Here is a 17,797-nt window from a genome sequence, read left to right as displayed (position 1 = left end):
TGGCTATCTTTGAATCCCGTCCTCTGATTGGCTGGATGCTGAAAGGACATACGCTGTTACAGGCTGTTAAGGGTTTTCTTCTTTCTCATCGAAGTTAAACCGAAGTTTTATCAAAGTTAAGAAATAATGTTGTGTTAGGCTGGATATAGTACATTTTGTCTTTAATTTGTAGCCGTTCTTTTTTTGAAACGGCACCATGTTTTCATTTTAAGTAAAGAAGGGAAGTCCCAATTGTTCGAACTGGATCGTCTAACGTAAGTTTAGCAGCTAACATGCTAACTAAGCTAGATAGTGTTTAGCTGGTTGAGTAATAGAGAGATGAATGTACCGTTCATGGTTGTGTCTTCTAACTAGCGTTAATTTTGACATATTGAGTGCAACTGTGACAGTAGTACCCATTTCGAAAGTTTGGTGTTTACATTCCGCTCCTTAGTCAAACATCTTCCCTGAGTAACAACAACTCTGTTTGAGTGCAGTTAGAACAGAGTTGTGTCCAGATAAGATGTCATAACGTTAACAGCTAACATTATTGATTAACGTAGTTCCATCATAATTTGTGGTTGTATCATTTGTTTATGCCAACATCAAATTCATAAAGCAGTCATATACAGTATGTTTTAGCATTTTACTGTATGACTATACTTAATAAAGATAATTAAATGAATAGTTGTCTTGCGCAATGGCCAGTTTCATGAAGATGTCATTCCACATTACATATTATACTCACGGTATGTAGTTTATCCAATACTAAAATAAACCTCTAGTTTATGGCATTTACTCAGTTGTCACTTTATTAGGTACACCTAGCAAAAACTGTTACAGTAGCTCTGCAGAAATACTTCAGTTTTAGTTTTTGTTGAAACCGTTTTAGAAGTATTACTTAAAAATGATGGGCGTGCTGCGAGATATTTCTAGTATTTAGTTACACTAATGAACTGGTAGCTGAGTGTAAATATCACTTGGAGCACTAAATCACCAAACATTATAGTTTAAGTTTAACTTTAATGTCATATCAAATCTGTATCACAGTGTTCATAATCATTTAAGGCAAAATGTATCGTATGTTCATAATCAAAACACCAAGTGCTGCAGCATTAGTTTGTTTTACTGATGGTCACAACACTTTTCCTTGCAGGCTTCCTAGATTTCCTGTTCCTGTGTGGAAGAATTATCGGTCAGTATCCCAGTACTTATTTAGCCATTTCTTTCCTTTGTTTTGGTGCAGGATTTTGCTGGCTCATGGTGTACTGCTGAGTGGTGTTTCCATATTTAGATGTTGCAGTCAGAGGCAGTAGTCATTTTAGTGCATCAGTGGGCACAAAGAAAATAGATCACATCTGTTAAAGATGAAATCATGTTGTGTTTGACTCAAGAAAGAGTCAGTGATTACTTCCCTTGAAGCTGTCATTGAAAAACAACCTATTTTTCTGCTTTTGACGTGCTTTTAGACACACATTCCGTCACCTTGTTACACATGTTCGGGCACAGTGTAGCTTTGTGAGCAGGTCTCTCAGAAACACACCCAGTTGGCATACAATGGTGGAAAAGGCAGCACATACTACTGGCACGCATCAATTGGTGATTATAATAATGTGTAGGAACATGTACTGCACAGTCCCCAAAAGTCCTGGGCTTTAGTTAGTATGGTAACCTTTTATAAGTAAGGATTCTCATAGTAGCAAGACTACCAGTCTGGGCAAAACCATGATTTGATTCTCATACTGTCTCGCTCTCGCTCTCTCTCTCTCTCCCTCTGCAAGATGCTTAAACACTGTATATTATAAATGGACATAGCCTGTTTTTGATTTGTTAATTTATAGATTATAGTATAATACAGGTCTTTCCTCAAGAAAAGTGCTGTGTCAGCAGTAAAGTTAGGTTTACAAACTCATGTATTTGCAAAAAAACAAAACAAAACACACAAGCCTCTGTGTTTTTGAGAAATGTATACACGTTAATGCCAATTGAAAATTAAATTCTGGCCACAACAAGGTATATTTAAGATGTTGCATGTTGTCTTTTTTTTTTTATTATTTATTGTTGTTGTTTTAGTTGTCATTTGTTTTTAACATTTGTATGAGCTCAGTGCTGAGCTAATACTTGTCAAAAATAAAAAGTACCAGCTCAGCAAGCCTAGACCAGAGTAAAGGTTTAATCCAAGCTACTCTGTGAATATTGGGCTCCTTGTTATGTAGGCAGAACTGGACCTGAATTTATAAATTTAGTAGGTATCTGATAATTGTTTTATTTTCAAGTAATTTTAAAATAGGCAAGTAATAGTTATTGCTATTGTCATAAGAAGGATTTTAGATTTCATCAAATTTGATACTCTGAGGTTCTCTGTTTTTCATTTTTCCTGACCTACTTGTCTTTGATGTCGACAGTCAGATGCACAGTTACAACCGAAGACTCTGTCCTGTATTCACATAGTTATTAATAATAGGAATATGTTAAGATAATACAGTAAGGCATTAGGGGTAGGTCAGTAATGAGGGACCTATATATAGGTTTGACCATTTTGGTCAATAACAATGCCTAATCAAAAAATTCAGACTTTGAGATGTTTTTTTTTGTTTGTTTGTTTGTTTGTTTTTGTTTTTTTTTGCATAAAGAATTAACCAAGTTTGCAAATATGTAGTCTGCCCCATTTCCCACCTTATGTGTATGCACAGGAGGAGGGGCTGATGGGTTAAACTTGGGGTACATTGAGTGTGGCTACTATGACCTCATGGAGAAATTAGGTAATGGTTAGCTCTGTTCTTTACTTGGTGCAGTCTAATCCTTTTAGCTTGCTTATCACTGTCCTTTCTTTTGGTGGAAGTCACATGCACACAGAAGGTTTTAGTAGCTTATGTTTCTGCGCTTGTCTTCTAATTCAGTGACATTTTTCTTGACAAATCATGCAACTCTCTGCTTGCATATCTGTTACATCGTGAGGTGTCCATTGCTTTCTCATCTTTTATCAACTTTCTGGTGAATACGCACATGTCTAAGTCCAGATCAAGTGAGTCACCTTCTTAGACTGACAGTTTGTCTGATGACCCCCTCCATTCATTCCCGCCCTGCTCACTCACTCCCTGCCTGCCCCGCTTGTGTACGCTGCAGTTTGGTTGGTGTTGCCATGGCACCGTGTGGCCAGAATGAGGCTTCACATTGAGCATCTTGTGTTCTCTTCACAGAGTGCCACCGATTGAGGGGCAGTGACGCAAAACACACAGTGTACAAAAGCAGCCGTGCGGCGTGACGCTCACAGGTTAACCTTCCCCTGTCAGCACTCAGGAGATACTTTCCAACATCGGGTGATTTTTGTCATTTGGATCGCCTCCTCTTTAACCAAAGACTTTATTTTTTCCTTCTTGTTGGCTATTGTCATAAAACACAACCATTTTTTTGGGAACAAAACTGGGATTTTCCCTCATATTATGCACTTCAATGGATACCAGTGGCTCAGTGGTTAGCATGCGAGCTGAGGAGCAGTCCTTTCATGTCCGCTACAGGTAGGTAGAAAGTGTGGCACTGTGTTTTAGCTATTCATCTTTTTCCCGCTCATTATGTTTAATGAGACCATGGAAACTTTTGGGGATTAAGAGAAGAAAAGCTACAATTATCTTAATGCTTGTTAATCACTGATGAAGTATTTACTTATTTGGTGTTGAGTAATGTATGGTATCATGTGTAATATGGACGTAAGAGTTGGGGCTTAAGTTAAGTAGATAGTGGGAGACTCATTTTGCAGTGCTTTGTGTGAGTTTGTTGATAAAAGGCAGGTGAGAATCCTAAAAAATGAGCATCAGCCAGCTGTCTCTACATACCCAGGTAAAGAAAGAGCTCTGGCAGCAGGTCCCACTTGACTAACAAAGACCTTCTCTGGCTAGTTTCAATATTTAACAAGCCCTGAAAAATTCATCACTGGTGACTTCGTTTTTTGGCACACATGTGTCCAATTTGTTTGGATAAAGTAAGCGTCTGTATTCTGCAATGAGTACTTCTGTTAGGATGGTTACTTCAATTAATTGATTTCATTATACTACACTACAGAGTCTGCTTGTGTCTGACATATCTAGTAAAGCTACTTAGCACTCATCAGGGTTTTAATCGGTTGGTTGCACACTCTATAGCTGTAATCTCAGGTGACCAGGCTGGAAGTGAGGGCTTGAAACACAAGCAGATTAGCTGAGAAAATGCTGATTGAGCATTTGCCTTTCCATCATGCATTGATACCATGGCAACTTCACACATGTCACCTTGAAAATTTTCCAATGTGTGATGCTAAAAATTAGACTTAAATGAATAACAATCAAGATCTTCATCAACTACTTTGTCTGCTAAGATATGACGTGTTAATCTCTCCATGGTTCAGAGGGGAAAAAAAGGAGCTGCATTCTGGAAGTTTTTCCTCAGTAGATGCCTCTCAGATGCTCCATGTGCTTTTGTTTTTGTTGTAAGATGTGAACAGCCAGCAGGTAGGCTAGAGTTTGCCACAGCTGTAGTGTTAAATGATATGCTGACTTGGTAGTAAACAATGTAGGCACTTCCAATTTAAGGCCTGACACCACCGATTTCATGAGCTTTTTTTTTTTTACTATTCAGGACACCGTGTTTGTCTTTGTTCACAAATTATAGCCTAGCCTTATGATGAAACCAGCTACTTTGTCTGGTGTTTTTGTGTCACTTTAAGTGCACACCACAGACTATGTAAGCTGTGACTTCATGTGAGGAATCCAGGCTAGATTGTGTTATATCAGTGTTTCTGAGTAAACCTTGGTTGGGTACAGAAGGAAAGCTGGCGATAAACAAAAATAATCGAGTTGTGTGAAGCTGATCTCTTTGCAGCAGTGCAGTTTCCTGAAAAACAAAAATTGGCAGCCTAATAGTTTTTATTTTTCTCAGATATGTCACTTATAATAATCCATCTGCAGATAAGTATCTAACTCCACACAGCTATGTTATTCAATTGATTTAGAGGAACCACTTTGAAATGTTTGTTATACATCTTGTAGTTATTGGGATAAAGTCAATAATATGGCTCTTTGAAGACTTAAGACAAGATATTTAAACCTTTTGTAATTCTAAACACTGCTAATAAACATTGTGATTTTTCAGCCTGCTGTTTGTTTCGTTTGACTGCACACAGGATGCACTTTACTTTTTGAGGCATGTCAAAGGGATGTGAGATCATAATAAACCCTAGTTTGAGCCATTGTTCTCTGAGGGTGGAAGGAAGTAGCTAAATAACATTTTGTGTTGAAAGCCTTTGCTTAGAAAGAGTTCACTGTAGCCAGAGAAGATCTATTTTTTTCCACAGCCTCTTTGGCTTTGGATTCTACACACTTGGGAGCTGCTCATTAATTTTTTTTTTTGAGGCTCAGCTAGTTCAGACAGCAGCTCATATCCTTATTAGACACCTGACTCTGCATCTGTGTGCTGTAGGATGGAGGTGTCTTGCTTGGAGCTGGCGCTGGAGGGTGAGCGGCTCTGTAAGGTAGGTGACTACAGAGCAGGTGTGTCCTTCTTTGAAGCTGCCATCCAGGTGGGCACAGAGGATCTGCAGGTGCTCAGTGCCATCTACAGCCAGCTGGGAAATGCCTACTTTCATCTGCATGACTATGCCAAAGCCCTGGAGTTTCACCGTCATGACCTCACTTTGACTAGGTTAGACCAACTACAGCTGTCTTAATTCTGCTAATAGATAATTCTGTCATTATTGTTAACACACTGACTTGTACAGGACAATTGGTGACCTGCTTGGAGAGGCCAAAGCCAGTGGAAACCTTGGCAACACATTGAAGGTGCTCGGGCGGTTTGATGAGGCTGTGGTTTGCTGTCAGAGGCACTTGGACATTGCGAGGGACACTAATGACAAGGTGAGGAAGCAGTTTACTCAGGCTTATAAGTGGTAATGTATACAGTGAAATTTTCTGTGGTGCTTGGTGGGGATTCACACTTTCACCATTGACCTGTTCTTCCTGGATCTATGTTAGGTGGGTCAGGCACGTGCTCTGTATAACTTTGGGAACGTGTACCATGCAAAAGGTAAAAGTATCTGCTGGAGTGGAGCTGAGCCTGGAGATTTCCCAGAAGAGGTCATGATGGCACTGAGGAAGGCAGCTGAATACTATGAGTGAGTCACTGTATGTTTTCATCATGGTAATCGTTGATTATACAATAGAGGGCCTTGCTGCTATTCTAACTGGCATTTCAGATATCTGTAGTAGCTGCTTTCTGATTTGATTTTAATGTTGAATTTTCAGGGCAAACTTAGTTATAGTGAAGGAACATGGAGATCGGGCAGCACAGGGTCGAACGTATGGCAACCTTGGTAACACATACTACTTGTTGGGAAACTTTCGCAAAGCGGTGGCTTCTCATGAACAGGTGGGAGGGAATCTTAAAAACTATTTATTTTAATCAAAGCTCCATTATAAACATGCATCAGTCAGAATATATGTTTCTAATTACAGTGCTTTAATAAAAGAAATAATAAAATGTGTTTTTCAGCGCTTGCTCATCGCTAAGGAGTTTGGTGACCGCTCAGCAGAGAGACGGGCTTACTGCAACCTGGGGAATGCCTATATCTTTTTGGGGGAATTTGAAGTGGCAGCTGAGCATTACAAGTAATCTACAGTCCACACACACAAATGTTTTTCTCTATAAGTTACAGTGTAGAATCTTATGTCAGCAGCAGTAACTGTCACACAGTATACTGGGTAAAGTCAGTTTTTCCTTTAACAAAGGGAACCTAATAGGTGCAAAAGGTTGTCACTAGTTTAACTTATCTAAAGAGATTAAGGTTGTGCAATTTATTTTTAAATTCATGTCTACAGCAGTTTTTCCTGGAGGGGGCCTAACTGAGCAATCATCATTTTCCTCTCTTTCTGCATGCTACCACCAACATACAGTAAATATGATGGGTGTGGTATATTCCGTCTGTTGAAAGACCACTTTTAAGTGTGGTGTCACTAAGTATAGATTAAGCTTAGATTTCTTTTTTTCTTCCATGAACAGCCCTCTGGCAACTGCAAAAATAACCTCAGTGTCTAACAAAGGGAACCATCCCTTGTGTATGATATTATATGTTGATCCCAGACTGTACTGCTTTTGAGAACATTTATTTGTTTTGTAGAAAGCCAGAGGCAATTACTGTGTGCTCTCTACAGTGCGTTGAGCCAGTTTGTCTGTGTGTTTGTCAGGAAGACACTGCAGCTGGCGAGGCAGTTGAAGGATCGAGCTGTGGAGGCCCAGGCCTGCTACAGTCTGGGCAACACCTACACACTTCTCCAGGACTATGAGAGAGCCATAGACAACCACCTCAAGCACCTCATCATAGCCCAGGACCTCAATGACAGGTACACACATACATCCACTATAGGAGGAAGATTTCCCCCTGAAAATTCCTATACTTTAATATGCAGCAGACATTACTGGCACAGCCTCACCCACTGTCACGTGCACAAACACAGGAAAAACAAACTGGAAAGCAAAAAGTCTGTCAACACCTGCAGTGTTCTGGGCAACATTAATGCAAAGATAGAAGACCAACCCATTTCAGCATAAAGCCCTCCTCAGGGTCATCAGACACGTGTTGGACTTCAATCTGTGTGTTAAACTTGCTTGGAATACTGTAAGTGTTGCCAAGACTTTTTCCTTTCCAGTTTATACTTTGATATGTCCCTGTGCATTGATTTAAATGTATTTTGTTGTAGGATTGGGGAGGGCCGTGCATGCTGGAGTCTGGGAAATGCCCACACTGCGTTGGGGAACCATGACCAGGCCATGCACTTTGCCGAGAAACACCTGGAGATCTGCAAAGAAGTACATGAATGAAATGTTTTAAAAACAAAAACAGGTCAAGATGTCATATGGTGGCAAAGCTAAACATCCCCTGTGCACTTTTATTTCCTCAGACTGGAGACAGGAGTGGTGAGCTGACGGCTCGTATGAACGTGTCTGATCTCCAAATGGTTCTGGGTCTGAGCTACAGCACAAATAACTCTACCCTCTCAGAAAATAAGGATATAGACTATAACCTGCATGGTAAAACAAACCCTTGCATATCAAACACCCTATGACCTTCATTTTACCAGTGTCATTTGTATAACAGGTGCTCACAGTGTTCATGTGTTTTAGGAGCGAGGCCCAGGATGAGCAGAAGACACAGCATGGAGAACCTGGAGCTGATGCAGCTCACTCCAGACAAGATGAATGTAAGAGCTGCTCTCACACATGAAGTTTACAGTCTACTAACACATCATGTTCTGTCACTGCTTCTTCTAAGTCACACTTTGCTGCTAAGCCTGATGGTTTTTCAAAGCGTCTTCCCTTAGCTTTGTGTTTCTTCTGATTAGCTCCTTTCTTCATTGTGGTAACAAGTGCATTCATGTGTATTGAAGGGTCAGAAGTGGAGCAGTGACTTGCTGACCAAACAGTCCAAACCCTCCCTGGCTAAGAGCTCTTCCAAGCTGTTTTTTGTCAACCGTCTCCGTGGGAAGAAGTACAAGACTGGTGGCTCCAGTAAGGTCCTCCAGGACACCAGCAACACCCTGGACACCAGCCAGACCCCCTCACAGGGACCACAGAAGGTACACAGCTTAGCGTGCAAACAGCTGATAACTGCACACTTGCTTCATTCAGTTTCCTCAAGGTCTGTTCTGTTTTGCCATTTTTCTCATTAGTTTTTTCTTTCTCAGAGACACAGTCCTGATATGCTTGGAGACGAGGGCTTCTTTGACCTGCTCAGCCGCTTCCAGAGCAACCGTATGGATGACCAACGCTGTTCAGTACAGGATAAGGACAGCAGGCTATCTTTAAACACTGGCGCAGAGTCTCCACGTAGAGCTGTCAGGAAATGTGAGTTTATAGATTCACACTCAAAAGTCTTCTAATCCCCACAGTAAAACTTCCTTTATGCACTTTCCTTGATTCTCTCCTCCTTTGCAGCTGTGTCAGATTCTGCCAACATCTCAGGCACAAAAGGCAGGCGGTTAGAGTCGTCAGCAGCAGCAGGAAGTCTTCCTGGCCTCAGGCTTGGTCAAAACAGTAACCAGGCCGTGCTTAGCCACCTGATGGCCAATGCTGACAGCGCTGAGCCCGACGAAGACTTCTTCGATATGCTCGTCAAGTGCCAGGTACCTGATTGGACCATCATCATCATCAACTTTATTTATATAGCACGTTTAACACAGCCGAAGCTGACCAAAGTGCTTAACACAATATCACTAAAACCCGTTAAAACACAATAAAACAAGCAGAATAACAATAAACACAACAATAAAACAGGCTCACACTAAAACAACCACCCATCATAAAACAAAAAAGCTCAACAAGACAGAGGCTCCTACTGGTTTGAACGCCAAACGGTACAGATGAGTCTTCAAATAAGTTTTAAAAGTGGACAACGAGGGGGCCTGCCTAATGTAAAGGGGCAATGCATTCCACAACTTAGGAGCCCCCACAGAGAATGCTCTGTGCCCCCTAAGTCTCCGCCTAGCCCTCGGTGTCTCCAAGAGCAGCAGGACCAAATATTCAGTGTTTGCAGAAAAGGTCTGAAAATGGTAATAGAAGAAAATATGACATGCTTCTCTAAACAAGAACATTAAAGATCCACGAGTAGATCTCCAACTCATCTCCTCTTTAATGTCTTTTTTCCAGGGGTCCCGTTTGGATGATCAGCGCTGTGCCCCTCCCCCTCCTCCGGTCCGTGGGCCCACTGTACCAGATGAGGACTTCTTCAGCCTCATCATGCGCTCTCAGGCCAAACGAATGGACGAGCAGCGTGTCACGCTGCCTTCTGCAGCAAATACTACAGCTTAAGCCCAGCTCCAACTGAACCAAGCACTAAAGGGACAGGTTGAAAAGCCCATAGTCTCTGAATATTTGTCCTTTCAGACAAACAAAGCACTGTGTGTAGTAAACAGTATGGAAAGATACGAGGACTTGTTTCACACAACATGCACAACAGCAACAGACTCTCAGTGGTATCAGGGACAAAAGTGTAGCTTTTTTTTTAAAATCCTTTTTCAGATTTTTGTGCCCCTACATATTTCATTGTACTTTTTGTGTATTTTCAATACACATCTACAGTAATGTATTTATTGTACTTTTTATGATAGTTGTGATTCTGGTAACTGCCATCCTACCACTATGAAGTAATGTGGTTTTACACGCAGAGGTCAGAGGGACAGCACTATTTACATGTATTTTGTTTATATGTGACATCTTTGTTTGGTTGTGTTCAGGCAAAGGAAATTATCAAAAGCTATTTTAAGCAAGCTGATTAATAACAGAATGAGAATGCTCTTTTGTACGAAATGTTCTAGGTGAGGTCACAAGAATAAAGCCTCATTCAGGTCAACTGTTAATGTTAACAGAAGCAGTTTTTGTAAAACACGCTTTATTGAATGTACCAGCAATCACACATCAGTTAAATTAATTCAAGCCAAGTCACTAACATTTTTAAAAACAACAATTAGAAAGACTTAATGCAAGAGCCACTAGTATTTCCAAAATGTTAACTGTACATACATAAACACAACTGAAATAAATACATCTATGTATGTATTAGTTTGGCCTTATTTGTTAAAACAATATATACTATACATTAACAGAAATTAAATATGCATCTTTGTAAGTAAATCAATATTAGAAGACAACGTTAAGAGACAAAGTGTGCAAGTAAAATACATGAGCAGAATACATATGCCCCAAATACTGGCTCCAAATAAATAAACACCCTTGCTTCCTTCATATTTCATTGTGCATATGGTTAAACCCTTGTTGTGGTGCTGCCTCTTACTGTTGTTCAGTTATTATAGCAGGAGACAAACCAAAGCTTTCAAATAATGAAAAATCCTACAATCAAATATGACGGTGAACAACCAAATAAGTGTTTTCCCTTTAATGCATATCAACGGTCTTCCACTGCAACAAGCATAAGCATGCCACTGTAACAGCTTCAGTGCAAAAACACTGGTTTCAAATAAAATGCATGAGCTACACATTTTGAGTTGCCGTTATGCAGTGGATACAGTAATGTTAGCAGCATATCCCACAGGAAAAGCTCACTACCAACGTTGAGGGAAAAAAAAGAAATCACATTTTATACCATAAATTCAACTTGTTTTCCCCAAACAATAGAAGCATTACACCCACTATAAGGACATGATATGCCAATGAAGAAGGAATGTTTCTCAGAAAATTTAACAGAATCTTACCTTTTCTACCTAATGAGAACTAAGAACTCGAGGAAGGCACCATCATGGACAAAGCACTCGTCCTGTCTACATCAACATTCCCCAGTGAAAATGATGTACAGTGACTGACTGGTGTGTGAACAGGGTGAAGATGTTGGACACCAGCTGGCATGAAAAGAATCAAGAATCCTGCTGTTTTACCCCTAACAGGATAACAGTTATGGTGAAAGAACAGGGAGAACAAGCAACATGTGCTTTGGAAGTGTCAGGTTTGTATCCGTTTGGTTTCGTATAGACAGGAGGGATGGGCTCACCAGGCTGTAAGTGTGTCAAAGTGTTGGGTGTGTGCAGGAGAAGTGTTGGTTTAGGGTGTGTCTTTTTAGATAACAGCAACTGGTTGTCAGTGTGTGTGCTATGGATTGTGTGTCCAGAGTGTGACGGTGCGGTCAGCAGAGGATGAGAGGAAGGACAGGTCTTGTGTGTGCCATCGACACTGAATCACCTTGTCACCGTGCTCTCCCACCACTGTCAGAGGCAGCTGTTTGGTCAGGTCACCTGCACACAGGAAGTTCAGCTCAGAAAATCATCACACGCACCAGCTAACACTTCTAATAGTTACAGTAAAACAGATTATCAAGAAACTAACAGCAGATAAAGGCATGTTCACTTGACGTCATACGTACCTTGAAGGTTAGTGACCATGACCTTTGTGTCATAGGAACCAGTGAGCAGGTAGTGTGCTCCGGGGGAAAATCTAACGGAACGAACATCACTGGTGTGGGGACGGTACACCTGGACAATGCGTCCTCCTCTGATGTCGTACAGCATGCATGCGCTGTCTTCCTGTCCTGTTGCTAGGAGACGACCGCTAGGATCGACTGCAACCGAGGCAACAGGACTCCCTGTGGAGTAAAAAAAAAAAAAAGGCGTGGTTGTAAAACCAGTACAGGATTACCACTAAAACCATTTCTGTATAAACTGAGTGGATCATTATTTTTCTATGAAGAGCCCCGGCACCCGATATAAAAGCTGCACTACCTCTGATATCATACACTGCTCATAGTTTGTGATTTACCCAAACATGGAGATGAAACTTCCGACAGACAGAGCCGGTGACATACCGGAGCCATGGAAAGCAGTTCCCACTACTCGGACACAGCTGGGCACCCTGAAGTCCCAGAAACGCACTGTCTTATCTTGGGAGCCGGAGGCAATCATCCAGCCTCCCCATGTGTATAGAGACAGGATGTGACCTGAAAAGCAATACAAAAAATCTCCTCATCACAGAAAAACACAGACAAAACATTCTCATCTAAACTTCAGTTTTGAGGTTAGGTGTGTCAGTGACACCGTGAATGCACCTGTGTGTCCACTGAGAGCATGCAGACCCTGTCCCCTTTGACAGTCAGTGGTATAGATGTTACAGTCTCCTGCACCAGCGCTGATCAAGATGGCTCCTCCGCTTTCTGGACCCTCCATGAAGGCCAGGTCTCTGATGGTGCCATCGTGCATGCTGAACTCCAGGTCTGGGCCTAGAAAACATAAAAAGACAAATAAAAACAAGACTGTGCTGATACCAGCAAACAGCACTATCACCATGCATTCATGTGAGGGTGCGCTCACCTGTGGCATTGCACGTCTCTGCACTGAAAGGTAATACTTTGACATATTTGTCATTGGAGCCTGTAGCCAGCAGCTGCCCACAGTGACTCCAGGCCACACAGTAGATGGAGCCTTTGTGGTGTTTGTTCCTCTTGAAGCGGACGACTGGCTGCTTTGTTGGACTTGACCCACTGAGGAAAAGAAAGGAGAACGAGACAAAGGACAAATGGTGGGAAAGAAAATAAGTAAACTGGTAGATATTCAAACAAGGCAGTTTGTCATATACTGGAGAAAATCACCTCCAGATTGTGTACTCTTTTGAAAGTGACCAATTTGTTTTAATTGCTTCACAACTGATAGAACAAAAACCTAACCTGATTTTGTTTTTTCAGCTTACTATGACCTGGATGACTGAGAATCTGCACGGACTTCAAGAAAAATACGTCATCAATGCAGCAGATGGTGGCTGCTTTGGCTAGAGCACACCAGTGCTCAAAAACAAAAAAAAAAAAACATGGAGAAATGTCCGATACAAATTCCTCGGTGTATTATGAAACAAATCTGACACTTGTCTCCTTTGGTTAAGGAGACTACTGGCGCTTGTCTGAAACACAGACATACAGTAATAATAGTGCCTGTGGCTGTTTGATATTTAAATGGAAGCCTCACAGCATTAGCAAAATCTGAACACAAGTGGTCAGCTGTGCACTTTGAAGATGCATGTATATTGACAGACGCGAACAGTGATGTGTCTCGGTCATCCACTTGTGTTCAGATCACTAAGTCACTGTCATGGTCAGTTGCTGTTACACAGAACATCACCAGAAGGACTGGGAATGTTAAATGACAAAAAAATTACAAAAAAATGTGCAAGAAATGTTAGTATCTTTCATCTTCTATAAGTCCTTAAATGTGGGAAGCCTCAGGCTGCACAAATAGCTCACAGCTCTGGAGGAACAGGACAAATCAAACTACTGATCATAGAAACAATTTTGTTATAAAGGGGACCACTCATGCTAAGAACAATTAACTTGGACATTGATGAGCAGATTGTAGGCTACCTCGTGTCCAGTGTTTCTGGATAAACACACACACGTAGAGTTTTGGAGTTGGAGCCCACGGCGTACAGCGCTCCAGATGGGTGAAAGGCAACAGCACGAATAGCCTGAGTGTCTTCCAGGGAATGTACTGGAACAAACAGGTTTTTTGGTTTGTCACTCTGCCAAAAAAAAAAAAAAAAAAAAAAAACACATATGAAAACACATTAACACACAGATTTCATGTAATTCACGGTGACAGCCATACTGTCACAATGGTAGCGTAGCATCACTACCACTGGGGTGAGAGTGTTTTAATCTGATCAGTCAAATTAGCGTGGTTACTGTATCGTCTTACAACAAAAACAAAAGGGAATGTGATCAAGTTTAAAATCCGATCAGAGACAATGAATGATCAAATGAGTGCACATCCAGAAAATGACATTTTCTGTGTTGGCTTTTTTAACTTGCTTCTTTGTTTTCCTACCTCTTTACTTCGGGATAAGGAGCCTGGAGAGTCACACTGCTGATCTCCTTTGTGTTTCTGCCCACTGCTGACAAACACAAAAGATTTATCACCTAATTCATCAACCTCTGATACACAAGCCGAACTCCTCTATGCACCTCCCCCCCCCACACCTCTGAGAGACGACAGGGGATTCATTTGGAGGTGGCACTGCGCGGCCCCCTATGACACGTTGGGGGGTGCTGCTAAGCACCCCTCCCCCTCGGGTCCGGCTCTGCTCCGGTGTCACAGATGGAGGGTTGTTATTGTCCTCAGAGGCGGGGGTGTTCCCATTGCCATTACACTGCTGGGCCAGAGACTTCACCTCCTCCCCTAAATTCTCCATCCCCACATTGAGCTCCTCCAGCTTCTGGATGGACCTGAGTAGCACACACACAAATACATTTAAATTAATGAGCTCTGTCTCCATAAATACTCATGTTCCCCATCTCCTAGGAGTTGCCTTTCTTTTCTTGTATTTTTCAATTATCCAGAAAAGGAGAGAAGTCACTTCACCTTTAGGTACAGGCTCTTAGAAAATCGGCTGAGCTGACATACTAGTTAAGTCTAGTCAGAACTACAAGAGGAGAGGACAAGAGAAAACTGAAGCAATGACACCATTATGCACATACGCTACCCTTATGAATAATGCAGAGGATATAGACATGGGGAGGGCAGACAGGGAGGGACTCTCAGGAGACAAATCAAAGGACCTCTGTCCTGCTGACGAAGTTGTTTTTGTTGAAGCTAAACTTACTCTTGTGGCAGCATGCTGAAGCTGGCACAGAAGGTGTTTCATTCAGGTACTATTTCTGCATATCCTACTGAGTATAGTTCCAACACACAGGGTGTTCTGTGATGTAGCTCATCACCACAGATGGTACAGTGTGGTCTCCAAGCAGGGTTGGGGGAGGTGTGTGTCATGCTGGGGAAAGCCACATGGGACCCATCATTATTGGGGCCTTAACATGTCAGCCACTCCTTGTCTGACAGCTGCTCCTCTATTGTATGAAGATATTGAAAGCCATACAATAATTAGCAGGCTTAATTCAGTCAACCTGCACAAGAACAACGCCGAGATGAAGTCTGCAGTATGACTTGATAGGTGTACAGTATATGTGCACTCCCTGCCTGACACAGGGCATTTATAACATCTTTTCCAAGGTCTGTACCTGTTGAGGAACTTTTCTGTGAGGCTGTGCTGCATGTCGCTGGCCGGGGGATCCTGCTGGACGCCTCCCTCTAGCAACATCTGCTGGTACATCTGCCTCTGCTGCTGCTTCTGCTCCAGGTGCTGCTGCACACGCAAGCGCTGGCGATAAAATTCCTCATACTTCTCAGTGGATTCACAAAGCTGAGGATTGAACACAGAAGTGTTTTTTAGTTTTCAAAAGGTTTTTTTCTAAAAACTTTATTTTCTGGTCATCCATAGATCCAGTGTTTTGTTGCATTAAATCTAAATATGCAGGGTAAATTACCTTGTATAAGCAAATCAGATGAAACAGTTTAAAGAGACATTTTAAATACCTGTACCATGTTACATGAAGAGCTTTAACCTTTATCAACAGCCACATCCACAACACACAGTGAAGCATGTTCAGATCTGAAGGCCATAACCAACTGTTTAATACTGATCAAAGTCAGCGGCTCCGGTGTTAGAAGTGGAAGGAGGGTGAGAGGGTCACTTCCCTGCTCTGTCCTCTGCTTCCTGTCCTCACAATGTTATGGGAATGGATACAGTGGGTACGGAAAGTATTCAGACCCCCTTAAATTTTTCACTCTTTGTTATATTGCAGCCATATGCTAAAATCATTTAAGTTCATTTTTTTCCTCATTAATGTACACACAGCACCCCATATTGACAGAAAAACACAGAATGTTTGACATTTTTGCAGATTTATTAAAAAAGAAAAACTGAAATATCACATGGTCATAAGTATTCAGACCCTTTGCTCAGTATTTAGTAGAAGCACCCTGTTGAGCTAATACAGCCATGAGTCTTTTTAGGAATGATGCAACAAGTTTTTCACACCTGCATTTGGGGATACTCTGCCATTCCTCCTTGCAGATCCTCTCCAGTTCTGTCAGGTTGGATGGTAAACATTGGTTGACATTTTCAGGTCTCTCCAGAGATGCTAAATTGGGTTTAAGCCAGGGCTCTGGCTGGGCCATTCAAGAACAGTCACGGAGTTGTTGGGAAGCCACTCCGTTATTTTAGCTGTGTGCTTAGGGCCATTGTCTTGTTGGAAGGTGAACCTTCGGCCCAGTCTGAGGTCCTGAGCACTCTGGAGAAGGTTTTCGTCCAAGATATCCCTGTACTTGGCCGCATTCACCCTTCCCTCGATTGCAACCAGTCGTCCGGTCCCTGCAGCTGAAAAACACCCCCATAGCATGATGCTGCCACCACCATGCTTCACTGTTGGGACTGTATTGGACAGATGATGAGCAGTGCCTGGTTTTCTCCACACATACCGCTTAGAATTAAGGCCAAAAAGTTCTATCTTGGTCTCATCAGACCACAGAATCTTATTTCTCACCATCTTGGAGTCCTTCAGGTGTTTTTGAGCAAACTCCATGCGGGCTTTCATGTGTCTTGCACTGAGGAGAGGCTTCCGTCAGGCCACTCTGCCATAAAGCCCCGACTGGTGGAGGGCTACAGTGATGGTTGACTTTCTACAACTTTCTCCCATCTCCCGACTGCATCTCTGGAGCTCAGCCACAGTCATCTTTGGGTTCTTCTGTACCTCTCTCACCAAGGCTCTTCTCCCCCGATAGCTCAGTTTGGCCAGACGGCCAGCCCTAGGAAGGGTTCTGGTCGTCCCAAACGTCTTCCATTTAAGGATTATGGAGGCCACTGTGCTCTTAGGAACCTTAAGTGCAGCAGAAATTTTTTTGTAACCTTGGCCAGATCTGTGCCTTGCCACAATTCTGTCTCTGAGCTCTTCAGGCAGTTCCTTTGACCTCATGATTCTCATTTGCTCTGACATGCACTGTGAGCTGAAGGGTCTTATATAGACAGGTGTGTGGCTTTCCTAATCACGTCCTTAATAAATCTGCAAAAATGTCAAACATTCTGTGTTTTTCTGTCAATATGGGGTGCTGTGTGTACATTAATGAGGAAAAAATGAACTTAATATAACAATATAACAAAGAGTGAAAAATTTAAGGGGGTCTGAATACTTTCCGTACCCACTGTATGTTCAGAGAGGAGAGACACTGTGCCAGTGCTGGAAAAAAAGATGAAGGGCAGACAGGAAAGAAAGAAAGAGAGCACAGGAGTGTGACAGAGAGATCACAGGGGCACCAAAGTCTGCTTCTGTTTCTGGTCTCTTTGTGTGTCTCCAGGGTTACGGGGAAGGCAGAGCAAAGCACGAACCTCACACTGAACTGCACAAGAAGCCCAGAATAGAAAGCATGAGACAGCCAGTGGGTTACCAGTCTTCACAGACAACAGCAGCACAGAA

General features: G+C 42.1%; 2 protein-coding genes across 5 annotated transcripts in view; one reads left to right on the top strand and one right to left on the bottom strand.

Annotated features, from left to right (window-relative positions):
- Positions 1–37: 37 nt before the first annotated feature.
- On the top strand, positions 38–9,924 carry gpsm2 (G protein signaling modulator 2). Its single transcript, XM_020616064.1, has 16 exons — positions 38–254; positions 1,136–1,174; positions 3,180–3,497; positions 5,431–5,652; positions 5,729–5,864; positions 5,982–6,121; positions 6,252–6,375; positions 6,499–6,614; positions 7,191–7,346; positions 7,704–7,812; positions 7,905–8,034; positions 8,128–8,204; positions 8,391–8,579; positions 8,688–8,847; positions 8,938–9,125; positions 9,649–9,924. Exons 3-16 carry the CDS (start codon positions 3,433–3,435, stop codon positions 9,808–9,810), a joined length of 1,974 nt encoding a protein of 657 aa, XP_020471720.1. The 5' UTR covers positions 38–254; positions 1,136–1,174; positions 3,180–3,432; the 3' UTR covers positions 9,811–9,924.
- An 82-nt stretch (positions 9,925–10,006) lies between these two features.
- Positions 10,007–17,797, bottom strand: part of wdr47a (WD repeat domain 47a) — a 16,661-nt gene continuing 8,870 nt past the window's right edge. For 3 of the 4 annotated variants that reach the window (XM_020616060.1, XM_020616061.1, XM_020616062.1), the window contains exons 9-17: positions 15,506–15,687; positions 14,468–14,713; positions 14,316–14,382; positions 13,853–14,010; positions 12,813–12,982; positions 12,551–12,721; positions 12,311–12,442; positions 11,873–12,091; positions 10,007–11,744 (exon numbers count right to left, since the gene is read on the bottom strand). In XM_020616060.1, the coding sequence (XP_020471716.1) occupies positions 11,602–11,744; positions 11,873–12,091; positions 12,311–12,442; positions 12,551–12,721; positions 12,813–12,982; positions 13,853–14,010; positions 14,316–14,382; positions 14,468–14,713; positions 15,506–15,687 (1,488 nt within the window). In that variant the 3' untranslated portion in view covers positions 10,007–11,601. The remainder of the gene's footprint in view (positions 11,745–11,872; positions 12,092–12,310; positions 12,443–12,550; positions 12,722–12,812; positions 12,983–13,852; positions 14,011–14,315; positions 14,383–14,467; positions 14,714–15,505; positions 15,688–17,797) is intronic. The other variant, XM_020616063.1, reaches the window with a different exon arrangement.

The sequence above is a fragment of the Monopterus albus genome, unplaced genomic scaffold (genome assembly GCF_001952655.1).
Source record: "Monopterus albus unplaced genomic scaffold, M_albus_1.0 scaffold172.1, whole genome shotgun sequence".
NCBI lineage: Eukaryota > Metazoa > Chordata > Actinopteri > Synbranchiformes > Synbranchidae > Monopterus > Monopterus albus.
Note: the sequence above shows the minus strand (reverse complement) of the source record. Positions and strands in the feature narration are given on the sequence as shown.

What these genes read in the sequence shown, in the direction of transcription:
- gpsm2 (XM_020616064.1), top strand. Translation starts at nt 3,433, where the DNA reads ATGGATACCAGTGGCTCAGTGGTTAGCATGCGAGCTGAGGAGCAGTCC. An exon ending in CATGACCTCACTTTGACTAG is followed by an intron (nt 5,653 to 5,728) that starts GTTAGACCAACT and finishes TGACTTGTACAG; the next exon opens with GACAATTGGTGACCTGCTTG. An exon ending in CGAGGGACACTAATGACAAG is followed by an intron (nt 5,865 to 5,981) that starts GTGAGGAAGCAG and finishes GATCTATGTTAG; the next exon opens with GTGGGTCAGGCACGTGCTCT.